The following is a 13,473-nucleotide window of genomic DNA, read 5'->3' on the forward strand; positions in this document are numbered from 1 at the left end:
GCTGAATTAAGGTTGCCTGGGCAACCTGAATTCTGGCACGTTCAAACTCTTGAGTGGCTTGACTTTCACAACCTAAATGTTTTTTTAATGTAGTTGTCTGTGTGTAACTTTTCTTTTTCAAAGAAGATAAAATCAAAAGCTATGTGCATCTGGAACACTATATGATCATCATCATCGGGGTTTGAACCCTTAACCTTCAGAATTGTAGCCAGACTATCACTTGAGCTACAGGAATAACTATAGCATCTGGCAGCAGCAGCAGGCTATTATGTAACAGTGGGGTTGGTCTGCTGTGTCCAGAGGTGCAGTCCAGGAAGCTTGTTCCAACTCTCACAGCTTCTACCCCATGTGAGAAAAGTCTCAAGAATCCTTTCTCATGGCAATCTAAACATAGTGATCACTACCAGTTCTCCCTTTTAATACATATATACAAATATACACATGCACACACTTCAAAATACTTTTAAAAAAGTAAGAGATTAAAAATAGCTAAAGCAGAGCAAATCTGCTGTTTTAATAATTTTTATTAATTTTTTTAAAAGTATCTACAGAAAAAACAAACTATAGATAAACGTCTCAATATATTAACCATTTCTTGCATAGCCTCAGCTTGAAACATTTAATTATATAAAAATAATGGTTAAAATATAAATCAATTATTTGTATTACCCAATTTACAATGAATCAAAATTTGTTTATAAAAATCCAACTAGTTAAAGAAACTGTTAAGTTTGGTTCTACTCTTTATTTTAATTTTAGAGGAGGGTGATAGAGTGGGGAAGGGAACAAAGTGTGTAGAGAGAAGGGGGAAGTGAGGGACAGAGCATGGATCATTCAGATACTTCCAGGAAAGGATCCCCTAGCTCTGAGAATTTTTCTTGGATATATCTGTTACACTATATAATTGTTTTTCTTTGAATATTTCCTTATGGGTGATCCACTGTAGGTATATCTGCATCCCTGCGCCTCTGATCAGAGATTTTAGTTAGTGTCCATTCAGCCTGCACATCCGCTCTCCCTCCCTTGTGCTCTGCCATGAGGCTAACCAGCGCTGCTCAGGCAAATCACCCTCAGTTCCTTTTCTACCATCCCTGGCCTGAGACTGAGCGAATAGCAGTCCTTTTCTCTTTACCCAGTTTTAGAGTGTTTAGCTCTTGTTAGAGTTATTGCTCATTTTTCCTTAGCTTTATAGGGTTTCTATTAGCCTTTCCTGTTTAAAAGAAACAACCGTGCAGGGCATAGGCACTGACGTGTTGGTACCGCCTGCCAAATGCAAGAGCAGAGACTGTACCGTCTCCATGAAATTGGTACCAACATGACCATCTCCTAACAATCCTCGTCAGACCGATCTCATGCAAGATCTCTGCCAGTTTCCTCGGTACCGCTGAGTCAGCACTGACAAACTCTGTACCAATCACCATGGTACCGCAGGAGTTTTGATTTTCCAGAGATCTCTTGGATCTCTAGAGTCCCCTCCTTGGTACCACAGAGTCCTGCTCCTTGATACCAGGGCTCCGGTAACAAGCACATCTCGATCCCTGGAATCACCACTGGTATCGGGTCATTCACCTCCTCTTTGTTGGCTCCACTGCTATCCAGCGAGGACTCAGACAGTGATGAGGAGGATATCCACTCACTAGCCTCACACCAGGGCCCTCCCAATTGCACCCTCGGTCAGAGCTTCAGCACCCTTGGTGTGACCACCTTTTGTATCAACACCCAAGCCCTTTTCCCAGGTGGCCCATACTGGGATCCATGGGCAGCCTACAGGCATCATACTTCTAAGATGTCTAACGTCTCCCACCAGAAATCGAGACGGTCTCCCTCAGCCTCTGTATCCAGAGCACCAGAACCTCAGGAGGTGACTTTTGAGGAGCAAAAGGCCAGACTAGAAGAGGAGGTTACACCAGTGACGAATAGCTCCTTCTCTTGCCCCAGATGAGGCAGTGATGCGTTCTCTGCCATCCATGGTGGATGGTTTAAAGCTATTTCTGGATCTAACAAAAAGGTTGGCAGACACACTTCAAATTCTGCTTGAGGAGGTGAAAGAAACCCATCATAAGCTACCAGGCATATTGCATACCTCCTCTTCCTCCTTGAGAATCACACTCCCAGTCAACAAAGTGCTTTTAGATCCTGTTAAGGTCATTTGGCACATGCCAGCCTCTATTACACCAACATGCAAAAGGGCCAATAAAAAGTACTACGTGCCCTCCAAGGATGCGGAGTTCCTTTTTTCTCACCCTTCATCCAACTCGGTTGTGGCCACGGTAAATTCCTGTGGCCCATACCACAATAAATCCACCTCTTATGACCGAAACTGGAAAATATTTGATTTATTTGGTAGGAATGAATATTCCTCAGCGACTTTGCAATTCAGAATTGCAAATTACCAAACCTTAATGGTGAAGTATGACCACATGAATTTTGCTAAACTGAATGCATTTATTGACCAGCTGCCGAAGCACAGTGGGACCAGTTTCAGGCCATCAAAAATGAGGGGCAGTTGATACTGAGAATGGCCTCCATACTGTGCTAGATGCTGTGGATACAGCAGCCCGCTCAGTGTTGACCACGGTAGTGATGCTACAGGTGTCACGGTTACACCTCTCAGGACTGCTGAAGGAGGTACAGACGAGAGTTGAGGACCTGCTTTTTGAGGACTCTAAACTTTTTGTGGACGAGCCTGATATATCACTCCATACTCTAACAGATTCCAGAGCCACCCTATGCTCATTAGGGATCTACACACTGGGACAGAAGAGGAAATTCAGTTCCCAGCCATCCCGATCACTTCAGTGCCCAACACCAGAATGCGGCTATGAGCCACAGAGAAAGAGGCCTTGGGATTCAGAAGTGTAAACCATCCGCTCTTCAATCCTCAAGAGCCCAGCCCTCAATCTCAAAACACCAGTTTTGACGCCTTGGTCAAGGCCTTGGGAGACCACTCCCCGCAATATCAGCTGCGACCTATGTTCTTTTGGATGTTGCCTTTCTCTTTTCCTCTGAAACTGGGAAGATTTAACTTGTGAAAGATGGGTCTTGGAGATTTCCAAGGGGTACTCTGTTCACTTTGCCTCCCTCCCTGTCCTCTTTCAGGGACCCTTCTCACTAAGAAACTGTTAAGACAGGAAATCCAGTAGAACCTCAGAGTTACGTACTGACCGGTCAACCGCATACCTCATCTGGAATCGGAAGTACATAATCGAACAGCGGCAGACACTGAAGCAAGTACGGTACTGTGTTAAAAGTAAACTACTAAAAAATACAAATGGAAAGTTTAAATAAAACATTTGACAAGGTAAGGAAACTGTTTCTGTGCTTGTTTCATTTAAATTAAGATGGTCAAAAGCAGCATTTTTCTTCTGCATAGTAAAGTTTCAAAGGTGTATTAAGTCAATGTTCAGTTTAAACCAAAGCATTTTGTTCAGAGTTATGAATATTTTAGAGTTACAAAACAACCTCCATTCCTGAGGTGTTCATAACTCTGAGGTTCTACTGTAGATCACTTGCTCTGACTAGCAGCCATAGAACCAGTTCCTGTGAACCTCAGGGGCAAATGCTTTTATTCCCAATATTTCCTGATTCCCAAGAAAAATGGAGATTGGTGACCCATACTCGATCTAAGAGCACTAAACAAATACATAAAGGCACAAAGATTCAAGATGGTTGCACCAGCAGTGATTATACCATCTCTGGAACAGGGAGATTGGTTCTTGGCCATCGACCTACAGGATGTCTACTTCCATATAGCAATCCAACCACCCCACAGATGATTCCTCAGGTTTATCTTCAGTCTGGATCATTGCCAATACAGCGTGCTTCACTTTGGCCTCTTATCCGCACCCAAAGTATTCTCCAAGGTTCTCTCCATAGTAGCGGTCCATCTGTGCACCTTGGGGAGCATGATTTATCCATATTTGAATATGGATAGAGAGCCTGCTCCTTCAGCGATGCCCTACAGGCCTCCCACAGGACGATAAACATATTCACATAACTGGGCTTACAAACCAACACTCAAAAATTGACCTTGAGTCCAGTACAGTGCTTGAAGTTTGTAGGAGTCAATCTTGATGCAGCGAGAGTGTTCCTCCTGTGACACAGATTCCACACCCTGCCTACTCTAATAGAGACCGATAAAACCAGCCCACAAATGACAGCCAGACATTACCTCCAGCTTCTCGGAAACATGGCAGCATGCACATTTTGATCTCTCATGCCAGACTGCACATGACCTATCTACAGGCATGGCTCAGGCCTGTCTGCATACCAATCAAAGATAGGCTAGACAAACCAATGTCAATACCCTCCAGGGTCAAGCACTCCCTGGAATAGTGGAAAGACCCAGTGAATGTCTTTGCAGAGATCCCATTCACACAACCCCCAACATTTCTTCTAAAAGTGGATGCATTCTTAATACGTTGGGGAGCCACCTGAACAACCGCAAGGTTGAGGGCAAATGGTCCCCCCCAAAATTGACTCTCCATATCAGCTGCTTACAACTAAGAGCGGTTAGAAATACTTGCGAACACTTTTTTCCACTAATCAAAGACACCATACAAAAATCACAACAGACAACATAACGTGCGTGTTCTATATAAATTGACAGTGGGGTGCCAGATCATTCTCCCTGTGCATGGAAGCACTGTAACTATGGAATTGGTGCATTTGCCATGTTGTCATATCAGCTGCTTACCTGCTAGGAGGATAACAGCTATCAGTCTCAGCTGCAAGTTCTTACAGGACCATGAATGGGAAATGAACCCAATTGTGCTCCACTGCATATTCTCTCACTGGGGAGCCCCAGCAATCGACTGGCTTGCCATTTAGCTGAACAGGAAATGCCCACTCTATTTCTCCAGAGCCAGTTTAGGGAAATGCTCCTTAGGAGATGTTCTCCTTCTCCCATGGGATTAAGTCCTTCTATGCACCTTTCCTCCATTCCTTCTGCTGACAAAGGTCCTGATAAAAATGGAGAGAAAAAGCAAAAGTTATACTGATTGTTCCCACCTGGCGGAGACAATCGTGAGTACCTGTATCTGGCACAGCTAGCAGTTTATCTACCAATCCCTCTCCAACCCACTCCTCTTCCTCTCCCAGAACGATGGGCAAACCCTCTGTCCCAACCTATGGATCTTCTGGCTCAAGGCCTGGCTTTTTCATGGTTCCAACATGTAGAGCTGCTTCTCTGAGGAGGTGAAAGAAGTATTATTACACAGTAGAAGATTGGCTACCCATCGCACTTACCTGCAAAAATGGAGATGATTCCAGATCTGGTGTAATTCCAAACATAGCCCCGCTATTTTCCTCCCTCGCCTTTGAGATGTGTGTCCCAATGAGTGGTCTGCAACCCACCCTTCTCCCCTCTACTTTGGATGCTCAGTAGGGGTTCTGCAGTGAAGAAGGAACTGAAGGTGGTTCGCCCATGCAGCGCTAGTTAGCCTCGAGGTAGAGCACAAAGGAGGGAGAGCGCATGTGTGGGCCAAACGGCCCCTGCTATCTAAAATCTCCAATCCGAGTTGCAGGCGCACACATACATCTATAGTGGAGGACCCATAGGGGGACAAACATCAAAGAACCATCTTTATTGCACAAGGAGAGTAACTTCCTCTTTCCCATGGTGGTCAGGCTTACAGAGTCAGTGCTCCAGTCTTCAATTATTGATTGCTTTTTGGATTTCCATTTTTGTAGTTCCAATCTTTTAGTAATTATTAGTGCTCTGCTTAGCCAAAGTCTTCAGATTTATTCAGCTTCCTGTTAACATCCATTAGATTTAAGATTACATGTTTAGCTTGTAGCACAATTTTATTTGATAAGAAAAAGTAACTCTGCAATTAAGTTCTGCTCAAAGCATACAGGTTTAGAAGCATTCCCAGAGCACATGGAATCACAGTGCCAAAGTTTGTCTGACTTAATGGCATCTGTTTGAACAGATGGAGAGGAATCAGGTTCTTTAAAAACAAATGAACTACTAACCAGATGTGTGCCCATGCTCTGTTCATTTTCTTGTAAGGTGTCCTTTTTTTAAATAAAAGACTAAGTTCTTAGGGCAGGGACTATCGTGTGTTTGTATAGCATCTGACATAGAGGCAGCCCAATCTTCGCTGGGACCATGGGGCAGTGAGAGGCTGGAACTAACATAAAGTAGAGTTCTTCAAACATTTATCTACACAGATCCCACTTTAGGTGCATGCATGCAAGCCCAGAATCTTTTAGCTGGCAGTGTCCATTGAGGCTGCATGTGCTCCCTGTGCACCCTCATACTCCCTATAGAGGGGGTATGAAAGGCAGAGCAGTCCCAACCGCCACTCTGTTCTGTTTTGCCACACGTGGCAGCAAGTCAACAGGGTTGAACAAAATTCATGATTTGGCTGGCCCTCCGTATACTGTAATTCATAAGGGCAGAACTAGTTTGACTTTATTTTAAACCAATGTAATGGCTTACTGGTATTTTTACCTAAGCTTCATGAGTCTCCTGCAGAAACTAAGCTCCACACACTGGACGATCTCAGGACTACGATCTTTTAACTTTCCAGAACAAAGCTTTTTTTGTAAATCAGCTAGACTTCTTGTACCTTTTGGTCATAAGTATAAAGGGCAGGCTATATCCTCTGACTTTCTAAATGGGATGCAGACTACATGAAAATTCACTAGTTGAATAAACTACCTGTTCCTTCATGAATTAGGATCTGCTCTTCGAAGACCAAGTTGACATCTATGCCTTGTTTCAGAGGGGGTCCTTATTTCTGAAATGTATAGAGGAGCTACTTGGAGTTCAGTTAATACAGTTATCAATCACTACTCCACTGTGATAGGGTCTAGACCAGATGTTCAGCTTGGCAGGGCAGTTCTAGAGTCATCATTTAGATAGGTTTCAGCGTAGCGGCCATATTAGTCTGTATTTGCAAAAAGAAAAGGAGTACTTGTGGCACCTTAGAGACTAACACATTTGAGCATAAGCTTTCGTGAGCTACAGCTCCGATGAAGTGCATCCGATGAAGTGAGCTGTAGCTCACGAAAGCTTATGCTCAAATGTGTTAGTCTCTAAGGTGTCACAAGTACTCCTTTTTGCATTATTTAGAAAGGACTCCAATCACCTACCTTGTAGAGAAAAGTGGTTATTTACCTTACAGTTACTGAAGTTCTTCAAGATGCTTTTGTCCAAACACATCCTAGGACCCTCCCTCCTGTATTAGTGAAGGAATTGAGTGGTGTTTGGGGCAGCTCCCTCTTAACCTCTCACTGTGGGGGCACAGGACACACATGCAGCCCCAAAGGACACACTTCTAGCTAAAAGTTGCTAGGCTTGCACACACAGACAGTGGGATCTGTGTGAACAAAAGCATCTCAAAGAGCTCCAATTTCTATAAGGTAAGTAACTTCCGTTTGCCACATCCGCCACTCCTAACCTATTGCCAGTTGTGGCTCCTCCTGGGTATGTTCCTGGTGTAATGGTACATTGTGTTCACTTCGGTAGAAACTGTTTGCCATTGATTTACGGTGCGAATGTTGAGGAGATGATGGAGATTTTACTGGCTCTTTGTTAATAACACTTGGGAGCTCTATGGTGCCTGTGAATAGAATTGACTGGAGATTAAATTTATGGTCCCATGAACACTGAAGTGATGAGACTTTTAAACTACTTGATAGTCGTGATACTCTCTACTGGTGGGAGCTCACTCAAGTGAGTGTTGTCCACTGTTTTCATCTAATCTTGTTTGTAACTTTGCATCTCTTTGCTCATACAGCAGGCTGAGCCCAGATAGCGGGAGGACTCGGACCAAGCTGACGGTGGAGGAGCTGAAAGCATTTGTCCAACAGCTATTCAGCCTTCCATGTGTCATTAGCCAGGCCCGACAAGTAAAGGTAGGTTTTGCATCCATTGTTTGGTGTATTGGGTTTTGTGACACCTGATGAAGTTTCCCAGTATAAAGTGCAAGGTAATTTTGCTCCTCCTGTAGTTTTGCCCTTTCTGATTTTTCTTTGCTGTCCTTTTCCACCCCACTTCTGCCCCAGAAGTATACTATTCTCCAGGCTTCTTCTTTTTTAGCTAATAAGAAGGTTTTCTGACTTCCATCATTCTGCTGTGGTGCAATTGAGCAGAGTATGGGCATTGTTACGGTGCTTTGGGTGACAAAGGTCATGAAAAATGATCTTAACTCAGATGGAAAAAAAATGCAAAAGGAAAAGTTTTTGCTATCTCCTCTTTTATCACTTGGAATGTGATCTCACCCTATTTAGTCCCAAGGGGATAGATAGGAAGCTGTCTGGCACTTTAGCTTTTGTATGCATCACTTGGTATAGAGTACAAATAAAGTTACAGTGCTTGCCTGTACTGTGTTTTCACATGTGTCGGCACCACATTACCAGGAAAACTCAAAGTGGAAGAGGTTGAGAGAGAGAAAAATGTGAATGGCTAGAGAGCATTGATTTGAGGAAATGTTGAAACTGCCAAGTGTGCCGAGCTTGGTTAAAAGGTAGAGCTGAACAAAAATCTACAAATATTTGAAGGGTGTAAACAGCAAGAAAAGGTGGGGAACTATTTAGAATACTTTGAGGGGACCTAGCTAAGAGTAAAGAGAAGATATTAAAGGGAAACTTAAACTGAATTGCAGTGAAAACTTACTCCGAGAAGGCTGTGGAATAGTCTCTCCACAGAAATGATGGAAATCTCATCATCTGGGATTTAAAACTAGATCAGACAAAACAGTAAAGTGCATTAACAGTTCTTCAATGGCGGAGTGATGGACTGAACGGGATTTTTCATCTTTTAATTTCTTATTTAAGACAAGTAGATATTTGCCATGACTCTTCTGGGCCTGAGGAGTAGACTCAAAAGTGCTGACTCAAACTTGGGATTCTTCTTCGAGTGCTTACACATGTCCATTCCAGTATAGGGTGCACAGCTTCTGGAAACTTTTTCCCTCAGTGGCATCTGTCGGGTCAGCTCTTATATGCTCCGATGTTGCATGCTCAGAGCACCGGTATAAAGCCCCCTGCAGACCTGCGCCCTGTTGGTTCCTTCTTACCACCCATGATGGTTGCTGGAACTACTGTCCTTGCATTACAAGTACTTTTCTCAGTGGGCTTTTCTGTCTATTTTTGTATATAGTTACGTTTCTGTTAGTAGTTAAAGTTAGAATTTCTCCATTTTATTCTTTACCCCAGGGCATGCCTCGGTCACTGGGCTTCAAGACTTGTGCCTCTTGTAACAAGGCTATGCCTTTGAGCAATCCTTCATTCCAGCCACCTTTAGTGCCTGGGGGAAGCTCATGTGTGGGAGTACTGTAAGATCTGTAGGGCTTTAAGCTCTCCGCCAAAAAAAGATTGAGACGTTAGGCTGAAGTCCATCTTAATGGAAGCAGCGCTAAGACCTCCCTTGGCACTGGGAGATTGAGACTCTGCACCAAGTACCTCAACATTAATGAGCTCATGGCTTCAATCTTTGGGCCTGCCTCATGAGGTCCAATGGACTCTGCAGGACCTTCCCCTTGAGGGCACTTCAGTCTGTTGGTTTCGAGTCTTTTCCAAGCAACATGGCCTAAATGACTCCAGGGCTAACTTGAAGTTCCTAGGTCTTTATACCCTGGTACCCATGAGGAAGCATTATAAGCCTCATCCCAGCCTCTCGAATCTTTCTGCCACCTGTCTGACAGGACTCTCACAGGAAGAGGAGCAGGGACTTTAGATGAAGGCCTCCCCAATCTTTGCCTGAGTCCATGCTGCTCCTCCCCAACTTTGTGGGGGTTCCAAGCAGGCCTTTTGATGGGCCGCTCAGGGACGACGTACCAGCGCAGAACTTGGATCCAAGCTCCCCCTTATTTGCGGATCGTTTATCCCATTTCTGTTGGGCATGGGCCCATTTCAAGACAGACCTCCTGGGTGCTAAGCAAGATAGAAATGGAAAATACCCTTCAGTTCAGTTCTTCCCTGTCCCTCTTCAGGCACTATCCTCATGAGCAACTTCTAGCCTAAGAGGTGCAGTGGCTCCTTCGGGTGGGAGCCATGGAAGACATTCCTCTGGAGTTAAGGGGCCAAAGGGTTCTACAACCGCTATTTCCTAATCCCAAGAGCCAACAGTGATCTCAGACTAATTCTGGACCTGCAAAAGCTCAATAGATACATGAATAAGCTAAAGTTACACTAGTCTCCTTGGCTTTCATCATATGGCTAGACCTATTGACGGTGCACTTGGGAGTCCCATTCTCAAGATCCCAACCATCTATATCTGTCGTTACAGATGCTTCACTGATGGGCTGGAGTGCTCACTTGGGTTCCCTCAGAACTCAGGGCTTCTGGTCTCCAGAAGAGCGCGCTCTACACATCCACGTTGGGGAGCTCAGGCAGTTTTCTTGGCTTGCCAGATGTTCCAGCAAGAAAGTGTCAGTTCTCACAGACCACACAATGGTGTTGTTTTATATCAACAGGCAGGAAGGTGCTCGCTCCTTTCCCCTGTGCCAGGAAGTGCTTCACGTGTGGGAATTTTTCATAGCACACTTGATCCACCTCAGGACCTCCTATCTTCTGGGGTCACAGAATGAACTATTGGATCACCTCAGCAGATCCTTCTCCAACCACCACGAGTGGTCCATTCTCCCAGATGTCGTGAAAGCCATTTTCCAGAGGTAGAGAACGCCCCAGATAGATCTGTTTCAGAGTAGCAGCTGTGTTAGTCTGTATTCGCAAAAAGAAAAGGAGTACTTGTGGCACCTTAGAGACTAACCAATTTATTTGAGCATAAGCTTTCGTGAGCTACAGTTCACTTCATTGGATGTTCACCACAAAGCACAACAGGAAGTATCTCCAGTTCTTCTCTCTCCTAGGCACAGCCCCGGATCTCTTGCAGTCTCCTTCCTTGGACAACTTATCTCTTCTACACGTTTCCTTCTATTCCTCTCATGCACAAGGTTCTGCTGAGGATCAAACAAGACAGAGCGTAAGTCACCTTGGTGGCCCCCTAGCATTGGTTCACCATTGTCCTCGATCTCTTGGTGGGGACACCAGGTCTGGGTACAGCGATAGAAGGATGGATCTCTCAGGACCTCAGCCACCTGCATCACCCGAACCTTGGGTCACTCCAACTTCAGTCTGGAAGCTCCATGGCTGAGCTCTTCAGATCTAGCATGCTCTGAGCATGTCCGCGAAGCCCTAATAGGGAGCAGGAAGCCATCTACCAGAGCCACTTATCTGGCAAAGTGGAAGACATTCCCTATCTGATATGCACAGAAGGGTGTCTCATCTACACAATCATCGGTACCTTTCATTCTGGGATACTTACTGCCCTTGAAACGACAAGGTCTAACCATGGCGTCTATTAGTCTATCTTGACGTGATCTCAGCCTTTCATCCCTGGGTAAATGGCCAATCTGCGTTCTCAAACAACATCTCTAATCTATTTCTTAAGGGCCTTGAGAGGTTGTACCCCAGGTACTCCAACAACTAATCTCTCCCTGGGACCTCAACCTGGTATTATTAAAACTGACAGGACCCCCATTTGAGCCACTGGCGACTTGCTCCTTGCTTTACCTGTCCTGGACGGTGACTACCTTAGTGGCCAGTTCTTCTTCCAGAAGAGTCTTGGAGATCCGTCTTCTCAGATTAGAACCAACATACACTGTATACTTCAAGGACAAAGTCCAATTGAGTCTTCATCCAGCTTTCCTTCCAAAAGTGGATTCACAGTTCTATAGCAATGAGGCCATCTTCCTCTAATGGTCTTCTATCCAAAATCACATGCCAACCAGGGAAGAGCAAAGGCTCCACTCGCTAAACGTTAGAGGTGCACTGGCCTGCTACACAGAAAGGGCTAAGCCATTTCAGAAAACTAATCAACAATTCATGGCCATTGCAGACAGGATGAAAGGTCTTCCCGTCTCATCCCAGATAATTTTATCATGGATCACCTCCTGCATCCCCGCATATTACAACCCGGCAAAGGATCCTGCTCCACCTGTCCTGACAGCACATTCCACAAGAGCAACTTCAGCATTTGTAGTAGAAGTTCTTCCAGGTGTGGCACATGCACGGTCATCGGAGTTTTTGCCTTAGCACTATCCGTAGGGCCATCTCGTGTGTCGGTATATTGGGTGCTGTGCCCCTACACCCTCCCAGTTCCTTCTTGCTGCCTGTGGTCATTAGTCAGAGTGCCTTTCCTTGCATAGCAAGGGCTAACAGTTTCATTTCTTCTAACTTCGAGCCTTAGGGCCTTGTAAATAGTTTGTTCTTATAGTAGTTAGTGTTAAGTAGTTAGAAGTTAATTCCAGCGGGGACTTCGCTCCAGGTGGGGCATGCCTTAAGTCTCTGGGGTTTAATCCCTGCATGGATTCTAACCGGCCTATGCTTGTAAGTGACCCCCACAGCAGCTGCCTCAGGTGCCTGAGGGAATCATATATGAAGGACCAGGACATCCACCTTAATGCCAGTCCAGCAAATAGAGTTCATTGGGGCAGTTCTCGACTCCACCTGAGCCAAAGCCTTTCTTCTGAAAGCATCTTTTCAGGCTGTGTTGGATGTGATCTCCCATGTCAAGAATCACCCACTCACCACGGCTCACACCTATCTGCGGTTGTTGGGCCACATGGCCGCATGAACTTAGGTGGTCAGTCATGCTTGGCTCCATCTCCAGCCCCTACAAGCATGATTGGCATCAGTCCACATCCTCAACAGGCATGACCTAGACCAGGGGTCTCAAACTCAAATCACCACGAGAGCCACATGAGGACTAGTACATCAGCCTGAGGGCTGCATCACTGACCCTTCCCACTTTGCGGCCCCTGGCCCCGCCTCTTCCCACCCCATTCCAACCCCTTCCCCAAATCCCTGCCCCGCCTTTTCTCCGCCTCTTCCGCTGAGCATGCGGCTCCCCGGTCCTCCCCACTCCCTCCTGCAAAGCGCTAAGTGCTGTCAAACAGCTGTTTGGTGGCGGGAAGCACCTGGAGGTAGGCAGAGGAGCGGGGATCTGGCGCACTGGCGGGAGAAGGGGTGGCGAGTGAGGGGAGCCTGGCGGCTGCAGGAAATAACTCGAGGGCGCAAGTGGTGTGTGGGGAGCTTGGCGGGCCGCAGCAAATAACTCCATGGGCTGCATGTTTAAGACCCCTGACCTAGAACAGGTAGTGAGAGTGCCAGATCACATTAGGTTATCCCTGGATTGGTTTTTGAACCCTGGGTCGGTATTGGAGGGAGTTCCCTTTGCGTCCCCATTGTTGACCCTGGTCTCCAATGCTTTGGACCTGGGCAGGGGAGCCCACCTGAGTGAGATAAGCACTCAGGGCTGCTGGTTGTGGGATGATCTGGCTCTCCATATTAACATCAGGGAGCTCAGAGCGGTTTGCCTGGCCTGCCAGACTTTCTTGACCCACCTGAAGGGAAAGGTGGTGCAGATCCTGATGGACAATACCACCACAATGTATTCCATCAACAGGCTGGGTGGAGTGAGGTCATCGGCCCTTTGCCAAGAAGCTCTGCGCCTTTGGG

The 13,473-nt window shown here is 45.8% G+C and overlaps 1 protein-coding gene across 8 annotated transcripts in view; it reads left to right on the plus strand.

The window, feature by feature from the left end:
- KDM5A (lysine demethylase 5A) overlaps positions 1-13,473 on the plus strand; it is a 95,194-nt gene that overhangs the window by 35,343 nt on the left and 46,378 nt on the right. For all 8 annotated transcript variants that reach the window (XR_012155918.1, XM_073320852.1, XM_073320910.1 and 5 more), the window contains one exon: positions 7,749-7,866. Coding sequence is in view for 7 of the 8 variants with exons in the window: in XM_073320852.1 (XP_073176953.1) it covers positions 7,749-7,866 (118 nt within the window). In the remaining variant the exon portion in view is untranslated. The remainder of the gene's footprint in view (positions 1-7,748; positions 7,867-13,473) is intronic.

This window comes from Lepidochelys kempii, chromosome 1 (genome assembly GCF_965140265.1).
Source record: "Lepidochelys kempii isolate rLepKem1 chromosome 1, rLepKem1.hap2, whole genome shotgun sequence".
Taxonomy (NCBI): domain Eukaryota; kingdom Metazoa; phylum Chordata; order Testudines; family Cheloniidae; genus Lepidochelys; species Lepidochelys kempii.